At 45.4% G+C, this 17,865-nt stretch overlaps 1 protein-coding gene across 2 annotated transcripts in view; it reads right to left on the bottom strand.

The window, feature by feature from the left end:
* CACHD1 (cache domain containing 1) overlaps window positions 1–17,865 on the bottom strand; it is a 150,175-nt gene that overhangs the window by 43,145 nt on the left and 89,165 nt on the right. For both annotated transcript variants that reach the window (XM_088447835.1, XM_088447836.1), the window contains 2 exons: window positions 14,711–14,817; window positions 2,169–2,295 (listed from right to left, as the gene is read on the bottom strand). In XM_088447835.1, the coding sequence (XP_088303961.1) occupies window positions 2,169–2,295; window positions 14,711–14,817 (234 nt within the window). The remainder of the gene's footprint in view (window positions 1–2,168; window positions 2,296–14,710; window positions 14,818–17,865) is intronic.

Raw genomic sequence — 17,865 nt, forward strand, 5'->3', positions numbered from 1 at the left:
CACAACAGACAGTGGGGTTAATGTTTTATGCAGTGAAAAGAGTAGAGAAGTTGCCCATAGCAGCCAATCAGCATTGAGGTAGCATTTATCAAGTACATTCTATAAAATGATAGGTAGAAGCTGATTGGTTGCTATGAGTAACTTCATCACTAGGCCACTTCTTCACTGCTTGATGCACCAACCCCTAAATCGGAGGTGGGCCAATATCCTGCCTAACAATTCAGTAGGGATTATTAACATGTCAGAGGCACAAAGTGCCTCACGCCTCGGCATTGTCATTAGTCCCCAGTGAAAGGATAATCTGCATTCTTGTGAGAACTGGCCCAGGGTACAAAATGGCTGCCTCTGACATGCGTAGAGGACAGCTACACTCTAAGTGGCATCACATAGAAAACACGCGGTCAGACATTTTAAACCTTAATGCAGTACCGCTTTGCAGGAGGCAGGTGGCGCTCTGTTTTATGACGCCTGAGAAGAGCTTTAAGGAAGCGACCAAACTTTCCAGTAACTACCGTTAAAGATTCTGCACCGGTTGGGGATACAGCACGCTAACCACAGTGACAAATATTTTAAAATATCTTTTAAAAATATCTCCCAGTCATGAGGTTTTATACTGCTGTATACTTTATGAAGAGGAAATAATAATTATGCCCTAATGAAAAGGATTAAATACTTTTTTTTATTGAGGAAAACAAACAGAAAAAATCCCTTAGCCTTCCATTCACATCCTAGCATAAGAAGCTAGAAATATAAGGCCGGGATGTACTAAAGGAAAAATGCGGGAAAAACCCAGTTTTCGGGGGGTTTTGCCGCATTTTCGTATGTACTAAGTCCCGGCCGCCCTATTATCGGTGCGGAGGGTAAAAACCTGGCGTTACCCTATAGGAGCCTATGGGCTTCTTACCTCATCCCGCACCCGATGCTTCGTCGCCGCCCAGCACTGGCCCCCACTCACCTTAGTCTCCTGGTTGCCGTCCCGTGCTATTCCAGGGTCCTCCGCCTCCTTCTCCTAATCATCTTCTGGATGCAGGGGGGAGTAGGAGGAGGAGTCTGGGGCCTCCTGCACAGGTCACCAGCAGGAAGTTCCCGACGCTAGGAGGGGGCGGAGTCCCACGAGACCCCCTCACCCGGCGTCGGCTGCATCACAAAGGGCAGCTCTTATCGCAAGAGCTGTCCTTTGCGATACTAATCGCATATGTTAGCACATATGCGATTAGTCATTTTGCGGTGACTGGCGGGATGTACACCGAAGAGTTAGTACATCCCGGCCTAACAGAGGCAAATGTTAATCAGGGATGTAGTCAGCATCCCGGCTGACGTGATGCCGACGGTCTAAATACTGGCATCGGCATCGTTGCAGAATACAGACCATCGCGGCATCCCAAAGGTAAGTATCGGGAGGGTTAGGGTTAGGCACTAAGGGGGGAGGGTTAGGTTTAGGGTGGGGGGAGGGTGGTTAGGTTCAGGCACTATGGGGGGGGATTAGGATTAGGCACCAGGAAGGGAGGGTTAGGATTAGGGTAGGGAGAGAAAGAGGGTTAGAATACCGACCAACAAGTGTCGTTATGTTAACCCTGTCGGGATCCTGGCATCGAGATTTTGACCTCCGGGATGCCAACTGTCGACAACCCATACCCAACACGTTAATCATATTTCCTTACCATTTGTCCCACAGTGGTCTCTTTAAGCCCTGACTACAGGTTGGTCTAGATCAGGGGTAGGCAACCTGTGGCACTCCAGCTACTGTGAAACTACACCCCCCAGCATGCCCTGCCAGAGTTTTACTGTTAGGGCGTGCTAAAGCTAAGGGAGGGCATGCTGGGATGTGTAGTTCCACAGCAGCTGGTGCCACAGGTTGCCTTGCCCTGGTCCAAAACACATATCAATATCAAATAAATCATTCTGTCATGCGTTACTTAATAACCACTATCTAGACCTAAGATGGTAACGGGCTACAAGGGACCGACTCATTAAATGGTAGAACGGAAGACTACCCAACATGATAGGGATAATAGTTGGGGGTTCACCTTGGTCTGACAAGAACAGGAAACTGGCATTACAAGAAACGCAGACGTTTTGCGGTAATGCCAGGACAGACCAGGAGATTCACACTGGTGACAATGACAGATTCACCACCGATCCTACGGGCAGATCACACGGTTACCTACCTGCTGCGGTGCTCATAGCTCCCCTTGCATCTGAACTTGTGTGCTGGAAATACTGTAAAAATTCCTTCCTCGGAGCTAAAATACTGCCATTTAATGCCAGGGTTGGATTTCAGGTTGTCTGCAAGAACTGGAGGAGAAAGAAAAAAATAATAATGAATATTTTTACAAGGGGAATAATAATAATAAAATCAAGAAAGCAGAAAATAAAGCAACTTGAAAACATGTTAATGCATATATATCTGTACTTTTATCTCACTGGTGCAGGTTAGCCATTGCGGAGCAGGTCCTTAAAGGGGAACTGCTTCATCTACAGCACAGACAGTGTAATGGTGAGCATTACTGCCTCAAAGCGCTGAGGTCCTGGGTTCGATTCCCACTTTGGCCCTAACTGTGTGGAGTTTGTATATTCTCCCTGTGCTTGCCTGGGTTTCCTCCGGGTACTTTGGTTTCGTCCCACACTCCAAAAATATACTGGTAGCTTAATTGGCTCTCAACAAAAATTAACCCTAGTGTGTATGTGATAGGGAATATAGATTGTACACTCCACTGCGGCAGGGACTGATGTGAATGGCCAAATATTCTCTGTAAAGCGCTGCGGAAGGTGTGCGCTATATAAATAACTGGTAATAAATAAAATCTACTGTCCAGGGTTATTTCTTTAAATTGATTGCCCTTCTATATGACAATATATAAGCATGGGTCTATGCACAGGATAGAGGGAGGTAAAATAAACAAACCTGATTGGCTGACAGAATTCGATGACGTGCGTCACTTTTAAGGGGTTTGAAGCCATTTTTTTTTTTTTTTTTTTAAATATACAGATTTCATTAATAGAATTGTATTTGACTCCTGATGATGTCCAAGGAGTGAAAGTGGATTTACCGGTGATCTCGCTGTGACGGAGCAGGTGCATAGCAAACCCACCCTTCTGGATAAATGTACTGCATATAATTATGTAGATCCCTACCATATTACACCAATGTATATTGGAACTATTCCCGGGAAGCAGCGTGAGGTGGGAAGCCGGAAATTCGCACTAATCATTTGGCAGCGGGATGATGCGTTGTCCATTTATATACTGTAAAACTGTTCTATATCTATAAATGTAGCGTATACAAAACATGGTTCTCAGCTGGGACCACTGGTGCTGGTGGCACAGATAAAAGGTAGGGGGGTCTTATGCGATCCGAGCACAGAAATCCAGACGGGACTTACAGAATTAGAGGAGCGAGAGAGAATGGTGCACAAAGTAATTATTGCAATCAATCTACATTCCATGGACCGTTCGCATTCCTCTTTTCTATGCCTGGCACCCAAAGGAATTTTAAAAAGTTTAGCAAAGGGCTAATGTGCCCCGTCCTCCCGCATAACACAGCTCTGGAATAGTGACAGTAAAAACAAACAGAAGGGCAAGTCATTGTTCAGTAATGGCCGCAGTGTCTGAGACTTCCATCGGGGGAGAGGACATCTGGCTGCCCAACATCAGTCTCTGATACTAAACTTTTCATTTCCACGTTTCCTTCCTCCCTGTTCCTGTTATGCGTACAGTATGGTGCAGATAGAATGTACGAACAATAGATCACTGAAAACAATGGGACTCAGGCTTCTAACATATCATCCAGGAGTTATCGCAGCTCGAACCTTCACATATACAGAGCGTTACACAATAAGCTTCAGTTTCTCTTACAGTTTTGTGTATATATATATATATATATATATATATATACATACACACACACATATATATATTACATATATGTATACACACAAATACATGTATATATTCAGTACTGTGCAGAAGTTTTAGGCAGGTGTTGGAAAAAATGCTGCAAAGTAAGAATTCTTTCAAAAATAGATGTGTTACTAGTTTATTTTCATCAATTAATAAAATGCAAAGTGAATGGACAGAAGAGAAATGTAAATCAAATCACTAGTCAGGGATTTTGTAGGATTATAGTCAGGTGTGTCATTAACCAATCATACCAAGCAGGTGATAATGATCATCATTTTCGTATATAGGTTGAAACACATTTATTAACTGAATCAGAAACAGCTGCGTAGGAGGCTTAAAACTGGGTGAGGAACAGCCAAACTCGGCTATAAAGGTGAGATTGTGGAAGACCGTTTCATGTCTCAGGTCATACACCATGGCAAGACTGAGCACAGCAACAAGACACAAGGTAGTTATACGGCATCAGCAAGGTCTCTCCCAAGCAAGATTTCAAAGCAGACTGGGGTTTCAGGATGTGCTGTTCAAGCTCTTTTGAAGAAGCAAAAAGAAACGGGCAACGTTGAGGACCGTCGACGCAGTGGTCGGTCAAGGAAGCTTAGGCCCTGATTCAGAGCCGGTCTTTTTTTTTTTTTTTTAGAACAGCCTCCTGGCTGCACCCACAGCTATAGCGAGCGGCCAGGAAGACCATCGGGCTTGCAACAAGACCCTTGTGGTAGGGTCTCGTTGCCGCAAGCCCCAGAGAGATTTCGGCTCTAACAGAGCCGAAATCTCTCCCACTGACATTACTAGTGATATCAGTGGGGCTGGCCCCAAACGGAGGCGTTCACATGGGAACGCCTCCATCTGGGCAGCCACCCCCCCCGGCCCGCCCACCAAAGGGGGCGTGCTGTCACTCAACATCGACAGCACGCCCCCTTTGGTACGAGACCCGGAGCGACGGCTTGCCCGTCGCTATCCGGGTCTCGCACATGCGCACAACGGAGCCGGCTCTGCGCTCTGGGCCACCATCGACCTGGTTGCGAGCGCTCAGCGCTTGCGACCAGGTCTGAATCAGGCCCTTAGTGCATCAGATGAAAAGACACATCATGCTTACTTCCCTTTGAACTTGGAAGATGTCCAGCAGTGCCATCAGCTCAGAGCTGGCAGAAACCAGTGGGAACCAGGTACACCCATCTTCTGGCCAGAAGTGGTCTTCATGGAAGAATTGCGGTCAAAAATCCATACCTTCGACGAGCTATGCACGAAAACATAGGAACTGAGGTACAGAAAAACAGCAGCAGGTGCTCTGGGCTGATGAGTTAATATTTGGCTGTAACAGAAGGCAGTTTGTTCGCCGAAGGGCTGGAGAGTGGTACAATAATGAGCGTCTGCAGGCAACAGTGACGCACGGTGGAGGTTCCTTGCAAATTTGTGGCTGCATTTCAGCAAATGGAGTTGGGGATGTGGTCAGGATTAATGGTGTCAAAATGCTGAGAAATACAGGCAAGTAGTTATCCATCATGGGAGGGCTCTGATTGGCTCCACATTTATTCTGCAGCAGGACAACGACCCCAAACATTCATCCAATGTCATTAAGAACTATCGCTAGAAAAAGAAGAACAAGGAGCCCTGGAAGTGATGATATGGCCCCCACAGAGCCCTGATCTCAACATCATCGAGTCTGTCTGGGATTACATGAAGAGACAGAAGGATTTGAGCAAGCCTATATCCCCAGAAGATCTGTGGTTAGTTCTGCAAGATGTTTGGAACAACTTTCCTGCCGAGTTCCTTCAAAAACTGTGTGCAAGTGTACCTAGGAGAATTGATGCTGTTTTGGAGGCAAAGGGTGGTCACACCAAATGTTTATTTGATTTAGATTTCTCTTCTGTTCATTTACTTTGCATTTTGTTAATTGATAAAAATAAACTACTAACTTCTATTTTTGAAAGCATTCTTACTTTGCCGCGTTTTTCCCACACCTGCCTAAAACTTTTGCACAGTACTGTATACATATACAGATGTAGCCATCTACATCATTACCGCATTGTGCATACTGCAGCTCTCATTGGTCTACGACTAGGCGTGGTCGGCGTTCCCCCCCCCCCCCCATTGAAGTTTATGGCGCGGGCACACTAGTCGCACCATCCATGCGAGACTGTGAATCCCCTGTGCAATTTATAATTAATGGAAAATGGATTTAAAAAGGGTATCGATGTTTTCAGCAATAATTTTAAATTTTTATTGCATTGATGGCGGCGTCTACACCAATAAACCTGCAGCAGTTGTGGATAAAGTTTTCCCTGTGCTGTCTAAGTAAAAAGAACAAGTGACATAACCAAGTGAGACCTGACTGCTGTGCAGGACTCTTGTAGACGCACAGTTATTCCAAACCAATGAAACAAACGGATACAAGAGTAGCTTAAAGGCTGCACTGAATCTCTGCAAAAACCTCAAAATGCAGGATCTCTGCAAAAAACACCAATACAGGGTGAGTCTCCCATATCCAAATATTCAGAAATACGGATTCTTTTTGGCATGACTGAGATAATTAAACCTTTGATTTTTGATGGTTCAATGTACACAAACTTTGTCTAATGCATAAATTATTACAAATATTGTATAAAATTACCTTCAGGCTGTGTGTATAAGGTGTATATGACACATAACTGATTTTATGTATGTACACAAACTTTGTTTGAGCCACAAAATTAATTGAAAATATTGTATAAAATGACCTGCAGGCTGTGTGTATAAGGTGTATATAACACATAAATGCATTCTGTGTGTATATCTGGGTCCCATTCCCAAGATATTTCATTATGATATGCAAATATTCCAAAATAAGCAATATTCCGTTATCCAAGATACCCCTGGTCCCAAGCATTTTGGATATCGGAGACTCAACCTGAATGAATATTTAGAGAGAATTTTGAAACCATTCCAAATCTGAAAAAGCTTTACAGTCCTTGGGAATCAATCCACTTAGGTGTGAGTCAGGTCATGCGAGAAGTCCTCACAACAGACATGAACCATTAATTGCATTTGCAATTCAATTCCAAACTCGCATTACCTTTTCTTAGGAAATCTGCATTTTTTGTGTGCACGTATGGTATGGTGAGGTGTAAATGATGGGGGACAGGTAGGGAGAGGTGTAAATGATGTGGGACAGGTAGGGTGAGGTGTAAATGATGTGGGACAGGTAGGGTGAGGTGTAAATGATGTGGGACAGGTAGGGTGAGGTGTAAATGATGAGGGACAGGTACGTGGGGGATGTAAATGATGTGGGACAGGTACGTGGAGGTGTAAATGATGTGGGACAGGTATGTGGAGGTGTAAATGATGTGGGACAGGTACGTGGAGGTGTAAATGATGTGGAGGTGTAAATGATGTGGGACAGGTAGGGTGAGGTGTAAATTATGTGGGACAGGTAGGCGGAGGTGTAAATGATGTGGGACAGGTATGTGGAGGTGTAAATGATGTGGGACAGGTACGTGGAGGTGTAAATGATGTGGGACAGGTACGTGGAGGTGTAAATGATGTGGGACAGGTACGTGGAGGTGTAAATGATGTGGGACAGGTACGTGGAGGTGTAAATGATGTGGAGCAGGTATGTGGAGGTGTAAATGATGTGGGACAGGTATGTGGAGGTGTAAATGATGTGGGACAGGTATGTAGAGGTGTAAATGATGTGGGACAGGTATGTGGAGGTGTAAATGATGTGGGACAGGTATGTGGAGGTGTAAATGATGTGGGACAGGTATGTGGAGGTGTAAATGATGTGGGACAGGTATGTGGAGGTATAAATGATGTGGGACAGGTATGTGGAGGTGTTAATGATGTGGGACAGGTATGGTGAGGTGTAAATGATGTGGGACAGGTATGGTGAGGTGTAAATGATGTGGGACAGGTAGGCGGAGGTGTAAATGATGTGGGGCAGGTATGTGGAGGTGTAAATGATGAGGGACAGGTATGTGGAGGTGTAAATGATGTGGGACAGGTATGGTGAGGTGTAAATGATGTGGGACAGGTAGGGTGAGGTGTAAATGATGGGGACAGGTGTGTGGAGGTGTAAATGATGTGGGACAGGTAGGGTGAAGTATAAATGAAGGGGACAGGTGTGTGAAGGTGTAAATGATGTGGGACAGGTATGTGGAGGTGTAAATGATGTGGGACAGGTATGTGGAGGTGTAAATGATGTGGGACAGGTATGTGGAGGTGTAAATGATGTGGAACAGGTATGGTGAGGTGTAAATGATGTGGGACAGGTAGGGAGAGGTGTAAATGATGGGGACAGGTGTGTGGAGGTGCAAATGATGTGGGACAGGTATGTGGAGGTGTAAATGATGTGGGACAGGTAGGGTGAGGTGTAAATGATGTGGGACAGGTGTGTGGAGGTGTAACTGATGTGGGACAGGTATGGTGAGGTGTAAATGATGTGGGACAGGTATGTGGAGGTGTAAATGATGCGGGACAGGTATGGGGAGGTGCAAATGATGTGGGACAGGTAGGGTGAGGTTTAATGATGTGGGACAGGTATGGGGAGGTGTAAATGAAGCGTGATGGGTAGGGAGAGGTGTAAATGATGGGGACGGGTAGGGAGAGGTGTAAATGATGGGGACAGGTAGGGTGAGGTGTAAATAATGCGGGACAGGTATGGGGAGGTGTAAATGATGTGGGACAGGTAGGGTGAGGTTTAATGATGTGGGACAGGTATGCAGAGGTGTAAATGATGTGGGACAGGTATGCAGAGGTATTGTATTGATGGGAGAAGGGTTTTAGGACTTTGCAGATGGGAGCTAGAAAGCATTTTTTTCAAAATTTTTAGAAAATTATATGCTGCAAATACTTTAATTTGATGAAAAACACTTGTTTTCATTTTTCCACCATAAAAATGGCAAAAATCAGTAATTTGACACCTTTTAAGAACCTCCAGCACTTTCTTTGTGGTCACTAACAGCCTTCTATATGGTCCTGCTATCTTAGTTGTCACTTTTTTGGGGTCCAGGATGGTTTCACCACTTTTTCATGCACTTCTCGCAGGTCACTTTTTGTGTAAAAAAAAAAATTAAAAAAAAAAAATTGTGTAACCTCGCAGCAAGTAGCGCAAATTGTCATTTATAACTGAATTTTCCATTTCTTGGGTGCGCGCATTACCGCGATGTATGAGAGTTTCATGATACAAACTTGCTAACGCAAACTCGCTCCTAATTGAATTGGTTTAGTCTGGGTTATAACTTTACATTTATCATTCAAGGATCACTAAAAAAAGGTTACTAAATCTGGTTCACAATACAAAAAAATAAAAATAAATAATCAATGCATCCAGTAACACTGACTAGCACTGGAGATAGAAATGGTGTAAGACTTCGCTTTTGACATTATGTAACAGAAGTAATATCTGTTTGCGGCAGTCCAGCCGAGAGGCTGAAGAGGTTATTAGAAGACATTGCACAGCTGTCTGTGGTTGTCAGGCTGAAATGTACCAAAGATAAGTTCATCGCTGAGGAGAGAGTCACTCAGCACAAAGTACTCTGAGGTACGGCCTTCTCCAAAACAGACGCTAGATAAACAGAGAGAAGTGTACATTAGGCTTCAATGACATTCATATAGATCTTGTGATACAGAATACTGGAAGACACACGGCTGTGCATTCCCTGCCATACAATACCCTGCCTGGGAACAGCTCATAAACCTATTAAACATACACAAACACACACTATATATATGAAATATATATATATATGTATATATATATATATATATATATACACATACACATACATACACACATACACATACATACATACATACACACACAATGCCATAATGTTTGTATAGTAAGGAGCATTAGATTATTCTGGGATGGGATAGACTTTGCAGATTTACTGAACAAAAGACACATTTTGAGCAGACAGAAAAACCTATTAGCAGGGTTCAGTACTAATCCCGCTAAACCTGTAGGTAAAGGGAGATGAAAGAGAAGACACAATAGCACAATAAGGCAATTATAAATGTGACTTTAGAAGTGTCACTTTGGAGAATGAAGATATCTGGTTATGAAATGAACCGATTTACAAAGCAGAGAACAAGTAAACAGACCACGTGAATCTGCCACACGGGGCAATGGCAGAAATTCAGATCAGTGGGTTGTTGTTTTTTTTAAGTGAGTTTGACTTTAACTCCTGCAATCTAAATGGACATAAGCTACAATGTTACATCTATGCAGAGCCGGATTAACAACAGGGCAGCAGCCAGGGCGGTCTCCCAGGGGCCACCACACAACACAGCTACCTCACCCGTATGCACTATGGCATATGAAAATAGGGTGGCATAATGACAAGTAAAGGCACTACAGTCTGTGTAATGCACATTTGTGCTTCTGGGAGAATTTACACGTTATACTTTTTAAGAACATATCACATTGGCAATTGTATTGGGAATGGCCCCCAGAGGTTAGTTCTTCCAGTGTCCACACTAACCTTAATCAGGGTGGGAATGGGGTCACCTATGTGGGTGGGAATGGGGTCACTTGTCACATAATGCAGCCTAAAGAGAACATACAAGGTCCACTTAAGGGACATTGGTAACATTAAAATACCTGAAGGAATGGTCTAGTTAGTAGCTGGAAGGACACGACCTTGTAGTAGAGGCTCCAAGTAACAGCTGTTTTACATTCTAGTGTGAACGGTTTCCTTTGGCCTCCTAGAGCCATGGCACACGAACTTGGGGCTCCAAGAGCTGGTCCACTGGAACTTGGGGCCCCAAGAGCTATGACACACTGGAACTTGGGGTCCCCAAGAGCTATGACACACTGGAACTTGGGGTCCCCAGAGCTATGCCACAAAGACACTTGGGATCCCCAGAGCTACGGCACACTAGCATTTGGGATACCTAGGGCTATAGCCTACTGCGGTGACGTGAGGTCAGGTGAGGCAGGTGAGGCAGAGCCTCTCCTGTCATACTTTGGTATACTCCACAGTTTGTACTATTAAAATAAGAAAACTTTTAAGAAAAAATTATAAATAATCTTATTTGTATTATTCTAATCACTTTTATAGTCAAAACTTTGGAGTACAAAGTGCATGGCAGGTGAGGCTGTGTGTGGCAAGTGAGGCACTGCCTCACCTGTCTGCCTTTTCGGCACATTCCTGATCAAAACACACCAAATTTCCAGCACTATATACTCTGCTATAATTATAACCCTTCATCTATAAGTTATAGTAACAAGAGCTACTTTTTTTTTTTTTTTTAAACTTCAACACCGCTTCCTCCGGCGGACCCTCACGGGAACACACGTTCATCGTGTATTTTTTAGAAACAGTGTAAAAGCAAATACTCTATGTGCACACATTGAAAAAACTGGAAAATGCAAAACAAATTCCTGTATCGGATGAACACTTGTGTAGTCACTAGTACTGAAGCATCCCGCCTTGTGGTGAATATCTGATGGGAAGGTGGTGACCCACTATGTGACAAATAAACGTGGAGTCATTTGTAGGGGACAAAGGGACATTTAACCCCTTTAATACTATGGCCTATAGGGACTCCTCCTAATGACAGCAGGGGTTACATGGCAGGACGTGATGTTCAGAGAGGGGTGCGGATGGCTACCACAATATTCCTACATAGCGAATGCATTGCATTCAAACCCCAAAAAAAAAAAAAAAAGTGCAGGTTACATTATGAAAACCTGCCGATGGGAGATCCGCAAAGTATTCCTGGGTGGTTGTTTGAGACAAAAAAAAATTTTTTTATATATATATATATATATATATATATATATATATATATAAACAGCTGGTACAGTAGTCCCCATTCCTGGCCATTGTGGGCAGATTGTATTTGCAGTGTGAGGAGAGATAGGCAGACTCATGCTATTTTCTGGAAACTCAAAGTCTTCTGAAAAAAAAAAACCCCATAAGGTATACTGGGTGTGGGTACTGTATAATTACTGATACTGATGTTGGAATGTGACCAGCCCAAAAACTGGTCCCAGCAGCGAAGGGGTCAATGACATGAAGCACCGATCAAAGGTTCTGTGGTGACTTGTTCATTTAAGAGAGAATTGTAATTAACAGTGTTTCCGGCAATGCATTCTAAAGCTGGTGAAGTGATAATTGCACAGCTATCACCAACTACAAGTACAACTGCAATTACCTGTAGCATGGTGGGGGATTGGACATTGCACACTAGGGGGAGGGGGGGGGGGGGGGGGGGAGGCAAAAATCCCCAAAATGATTCCATGCATTAAGTAAACAAGCCACTCACCACAAAGCAACGTACATTATTGCTACTCTGCATGGAGACTGTTTTCTGTAACACGTTTACAAATGACACGGGTGGGGGCGCATTAAGGGGGATGCGTGTTTTAGCCCTGACTATGCGATATTAAAACTGTGTATTTACTGGCCCTTAGCACACAGCGGAAGTGCCCCGTTACGGTTATGCTGTGCTCCATTCATTTTTTGCAGCCGCTCATAAAGCAAATCAGCACTTGTGACAATAGCTCGGCGCTGACATTTCCTGCTATGCGCAAGCAAATGCCCTGTGCTGGGGTTCACAGTGCTAAAACGCACAGGTGCGCAATGCGCCCGTAACAACACGAGCCTGAGGCTGCTGTCACACAGGTCGACGTTCACCGAGTGTGACAGTACTCGTGTGACACTAGCCCAGTGATAACCCTGACAATGCGCAGGAAAATTTTGAGCATTTGTGCCCAGTTCATAAGGCTAAAATACGTAAGTACTGTGGGCCTGATTCAGACCCGGTCGCAAGCGCTGAGCACTCGCAACCAAGTCAACGGTGGCCCACAGCGCATACGCACGACGGAGCTGTATCCGTCGTGCGCATGCGCGAGACCCGGCTAGCAACGGGAAATCCGTCGCTCTGGGTCTCGCACCAAAGGGGGCGAGCTGTCGATGTTGAGTGACAGCTCGCCCCCTTTGGTGGGCGGGCCGGGGGATTGGCTGCCCAAACGGAGGCGTTCCCATGAGAACGCCTGCCGTTTGGGGGCGGCCCCACTGACATCACGAGTGATGTCAGTGGAGAGATTCCGGCTTTGTTAGACCCGAAATCTCTCTGGGGCTTGCGGCCACGAGACCCTACCACAAGGGTCTCGTCGCAAGCCCGATGGTCGCGATGGTCTTTACCATCGCGACCATCATCATGGCCGCTCGCAACAGCTGTGGGTGGTCACCCACAGCTATGCGGGCAGGCCAATCCAAAAAAAAAGCCCCGCCCTGATTCAGAGCGAGCGGCTCTGAATCAGGCCCTCTGAGCGCTAATGAGAAGAAATGTGGCACTAAAGAAGAGACGGGTAGCAGGAATACAAAGTTGCGCCAGTAGCCGGGAACCGCTTGGTACCCCATCCCAGCGGCTCCTAGGTTTACAGAATCAATTTCATGTTCTCTTGCGGTCATTCAACCCCCCACATCTGCGTTTCACCTACAGATCCATACTGATAACCTGCCTTTTCTTTATTAAAGAGCTGTAAACATCATTAGTCAGGTTTATTTCTAGAGGCGAAGTGTTTACACCCAAGATGAGACCACTTTCCAGCAGACTGAAAGACGGATTGAAGTCATGAACTTTGGATCCTGTAGTTAAATTATAAACAACCCCTAAGTGCCTGGAGCGCGGCTTCTCCGATGTGTAAACAGTCTGCGAGCAACAGCTTATAGCAAATGAATTTCATCCGACCCTGTGCACCTACGAGCGAGCGTTTCATTGTGCCAGAGCCAAAATGGCTTTTTTTTATTTTTATTTTGTTTCTCGTAGTGAAATAGAAAAACCTAAAACAAAACAGTAAAACATTGAAAAGCAAAAAAGATAATAAGGTAATTGTAATCAGGTGCATAATAAAATGGTTCATTTAACGCCATAAACAGCCCTGTGTAGGAGTATATAGCATCCTCAGATTATAACGCAGTGAGAAGTGAGATTATAATTCCTTGAATTGTTGAGTGAAAAAACACATTTATAGTAACGTAATGAAAAAACAATGTAACGAGATAATTATTTCACTGATATCACTTTACAATTAGCCAAATGCAAAAGGTAAAATAAGAAATGAGGGTACCCTACCACCAGCGGCGGCTCCTACCATTATCTTATGGGGTGGTCCGGTGCCCACTGACGCTCCAGTTATTGTGCACATAAGCGGGATTGCAATCCCGCACAGGTGCAGAAAACATCAAGCAGGCTACTAGGGGCTGCATCGGCTGCAGCCCCTAGAAGCCAGATAGGGCTGCCGTTATAGCAGGGGAGTGGCTTCTCATTGGACGCACTCTCTCTACCAACTGTATTCCGGACTGGCAGTGCCAGGGAGAGAAAACACCTCCCCCTGCCTGTCCTGCTGTGATTAGCAGGGAGCGCTTCCAATGGGAAGTCACTGCCACTGCGAGGCCGTCCCTGCGGGTGGTGGATTTTAATTGAGGGAGAGGGGGGCTGCAGTCCAGCAATCTCTAGTAAAATCTTCATCTGCATACCACCATTCCCCAGGCCAATGGCTGGCAGGAGACACTTGACACCGTCTCTCTGCGCAACCAAGGCGCACGTCAAGCTGGTGAAAGCGCAGTCCCAAGTGTGGATGTCATCTGAGTGGCTAGGGGAGCGGTGGGCAAATCATTCACTTGAACAAATACAAAACTAAGACTGGCACTTGAACGGTGGGTATGGGGGGAGGGGTGGTCACACCGATGACAGTGGGTGTATTTTGGTGGCACATGTCTTGTAGAGTACGTGGGTCATTTTGCATGTATTATATAGCGTCTCATATCTATGTGTCTGCCACCTGCGGTTATGTTTAATTAGAAATAGTGATAACACCAACCTGAATTTAGGTCTCTCCCGGGGTTGAACGCTCTGCTATTGACCGACGTGGACAGCCTGTCGCAACTGATCGTTTTGGAGACGTTCGTATTGAAATTCCCATCAAAGCTGAAATTGAGAAACAAAAAGATAAGATGTTACGTCAAAGGGTGAATTTGCGAAGATAGAAGGCAGCATGATCAGGTGATGCGTAATTAGGGTACCACACAATGAGCGACATGATGAGGTCATGTGTAAATAGGGTACCACACAATGAGCGACATGATGAGGTCATGTGTAATTAGGGTACCACACAATGAGCGACATGATCAGGTCATGTGTAATTAGGGTACCACACAATGAGCGGCATGATGAGGTCATGTGTAATTAGGGTACCACACAATGAGCGACATGATGAGGTCATGTGTAATTAGGGCACCACACAATGAGCGACATGATGAGGTCATGTGTAATTAGGGCACCACACAATGAGCGACATGATGAGGTCATGTGTAATTAGGGCACCACACAATGAGCGACATGATGAGGTCATGTGTAATTAGGGTACCACGCAATGAGCGACATGATCAGGTCATGTGTAATTAGGGTACCACGCAATGAGCGACATGATCAGGTCATGTGTAATTAGGGTACAACGCAATGAGCGACATGATCAGGTCATGTGTAATTAGGGTACCACGCAATGAGCGACATGATCAGGTGATGTGTAATTAGGGTACCACGCAATGAGCGACATGATCAGGTGATGTGTAATTAGGGTACCACACAATGAGCGACATGATCAGGTCATGTGTAATTAGGGTACCACACAATGAGCGACATGATCAGGTCATGTGTAATTAGGGTACCACACAATGAGCGACATGATCAGGTCATGTGTAATTAGGGTACCACACAATGGGCGACATGATGAGGTCATGTGTAATTAGGGTACCACACAATGAGCGACATGATCAGGTCATGTGTAATTAGGGTACCACACAATGAGCGACATGATGAGGTCATGTGTAATTAGGGTACCACACAATGAGCGACATGATCAGGTCATGTGTAATTAGGGTACCACACAATGAGCGACATGATCAGGTCATGTGTAATTAGGGTACCACACAATGGACGACATGATCAGGTCATGTGTAATTAGGGTACCACACAATGAGCGACATATTCAGGTCATGTGTAATTAGGGTACCCAGAATACATAATCTTGGTTGGTGCCCTATGATATACAGTACATTGATGCACCGTAAGATAAACTAACCTCAAAAACATGTTTGCCCCAACCGAATTGTGCCTGGTACCTGGTATTACACACTAGACATCGAATATTTGGGGTCTGTGAAACAAAGCTAGAAACTATGGTCATTTCGTCGCACGGCATTAGAAATATGAATATAATATATTATATATGATAGACATAACCAAAATCATGGAAAAGGACTGGTATGAATATGGGGGCAGTGGGAGTAGTTTTTTTTTTTTAATGGAGAACGCATCATTCCCTATCAGGAAGATCTGTAATTGACCGGTGAGTATAAAGAAAAGCCTCAGGGGCAGTGGGTCGGTGAACTGTAGAACATCATCCATTACAGCAGGGAGCAGGGATGGGGAACCTCAGGCCCGGGGGCTGTATAAGGCCCCCGGAATCATGTGGTCTGGCCCACAGAGTTTTTTTCTGCTAGCCTCACCTGGCTATCAGGGGGCCTAGAATTGCACCCTGCCGCCAGAATCTATGCAGCAGGGCCGCCTGGAGAAACCTTAGGATGCTTCAGAGGGTCACACCGCTGCCCTTACAGCTCCCGGAACATCCTCAGGATGCTCCAGGTATTGCTGTAATCACATGTGATTGTGGCCCCAGCCCCGTGTGACATCACACAGAGAGGGCGTGGCCTGCACCGAGCAGGCAAATATTATAATCTATATCAAAATGGCCCTGGGCAGAAAAAAAGTTCCCCACCCCTGCATTACGCCATACCTGCAGATGTGGTTACACTGCACAGCACCATCCTTACCCACATCGCTGGGTTATATAGGAAGAAACTAGTGTTCATTCTAGCACCCTGCAACTGTCACAACCCGTGCAGTTCCTCTTTCCTGCCTGGGGGTGTCGCCATCACTCTGGTCTGTATCTCAGCAGTTTGTTGCATTAGCTGAGTGTGCTAGAAGCACCAGAGCAGAGAGCGGACAGCCCAGGCAGGAAAGAGGAACTGCAAAGGTTGTGACAGGTGCAGGGTGCTAGAATGAACACTAAAAAACAAACAGCAGACACAATGTATTATCTCTATAAGCTACAACAACACCACACAGCTATAAATGCAGGCCTATCGCAGCACGATTTCGCGCACAAAGAGGGAGCCTAGTCGTTGTACGGTGCCCGTTGGAACGCGGCGATCACTTAGGAAAGGAAAATGATTAGATTCCGACGATCCAGCGTGCATACGACATATAAACCACACACCATCACCAAAAACAAGGGGAAGCTCCCAAGCTTCAAAGTCTGCAACACAGCAGGACGCTTCCCCCAAAGTGTTAAAAATGATGGCGACGGGGAGGGCGCCAATTCCGTTTGCTGCGGGGAAACGTGGAAACAAAATGACGCCGATGACAATGCTGAAAACACAGGGCCCGAAAAAACAACTGCAGCCTCTCTACAGAGGGAGAGAGGGAAGGAGGGGGGGGGGGGGGTAGAAAACACATTTATGAGACTAATTGGTTTCTTCGCTGACTTTCAGGAGATCAAAAAGCTGCCTGAAATTCATTTTCAAGGGAAGTTGCATTTAGGAGGAAAATAAATGGGGGAAGGGGGGAGGGGAGACATGGAAGAGTAAAAAATAAAAGTGCCTTCTGGATTTACTTTAATGAAGAACTGATCGAAACTGCATCCCAGGGGAGAAAACAGCGCAGTGACTCCCACTTTGATCTGCTCCCCACGGAGAAACGCGCTCCCGCGGCAGCTTGCAAGATGCTTGCTTGATTGACAGCTGCTCTGATGTGCTGCCTGCTTTGAACTTCAGACACTTAATTCCCATCAGGCTGCAGTCATTTCCATTCTCCCTCAACAGGATTTACAAGCCGGAGATCAGCCGCGTGGAAGAAGAAATAGGTTTTGCAGGAGCTTTGAATCCTACATCAAGCCGGCGCTCGCTTTGGCGAAGG

The sequence above is a fragment of the Taudactylus pleione genome, unplaced genomic scaffold (assembly GCF_031769625.1).
Source record: "Taudactylus pleione unplaced genomic scaffold, aTauple2 ptg000442l, whole genome shotgun sequence".
NCBI classification, from domain to species: Eukaryota; Metazoa; Chordata; class Amphibia; order Anura; family Myobatrachidae; genus Taudactylus; species Taudactylus pleione.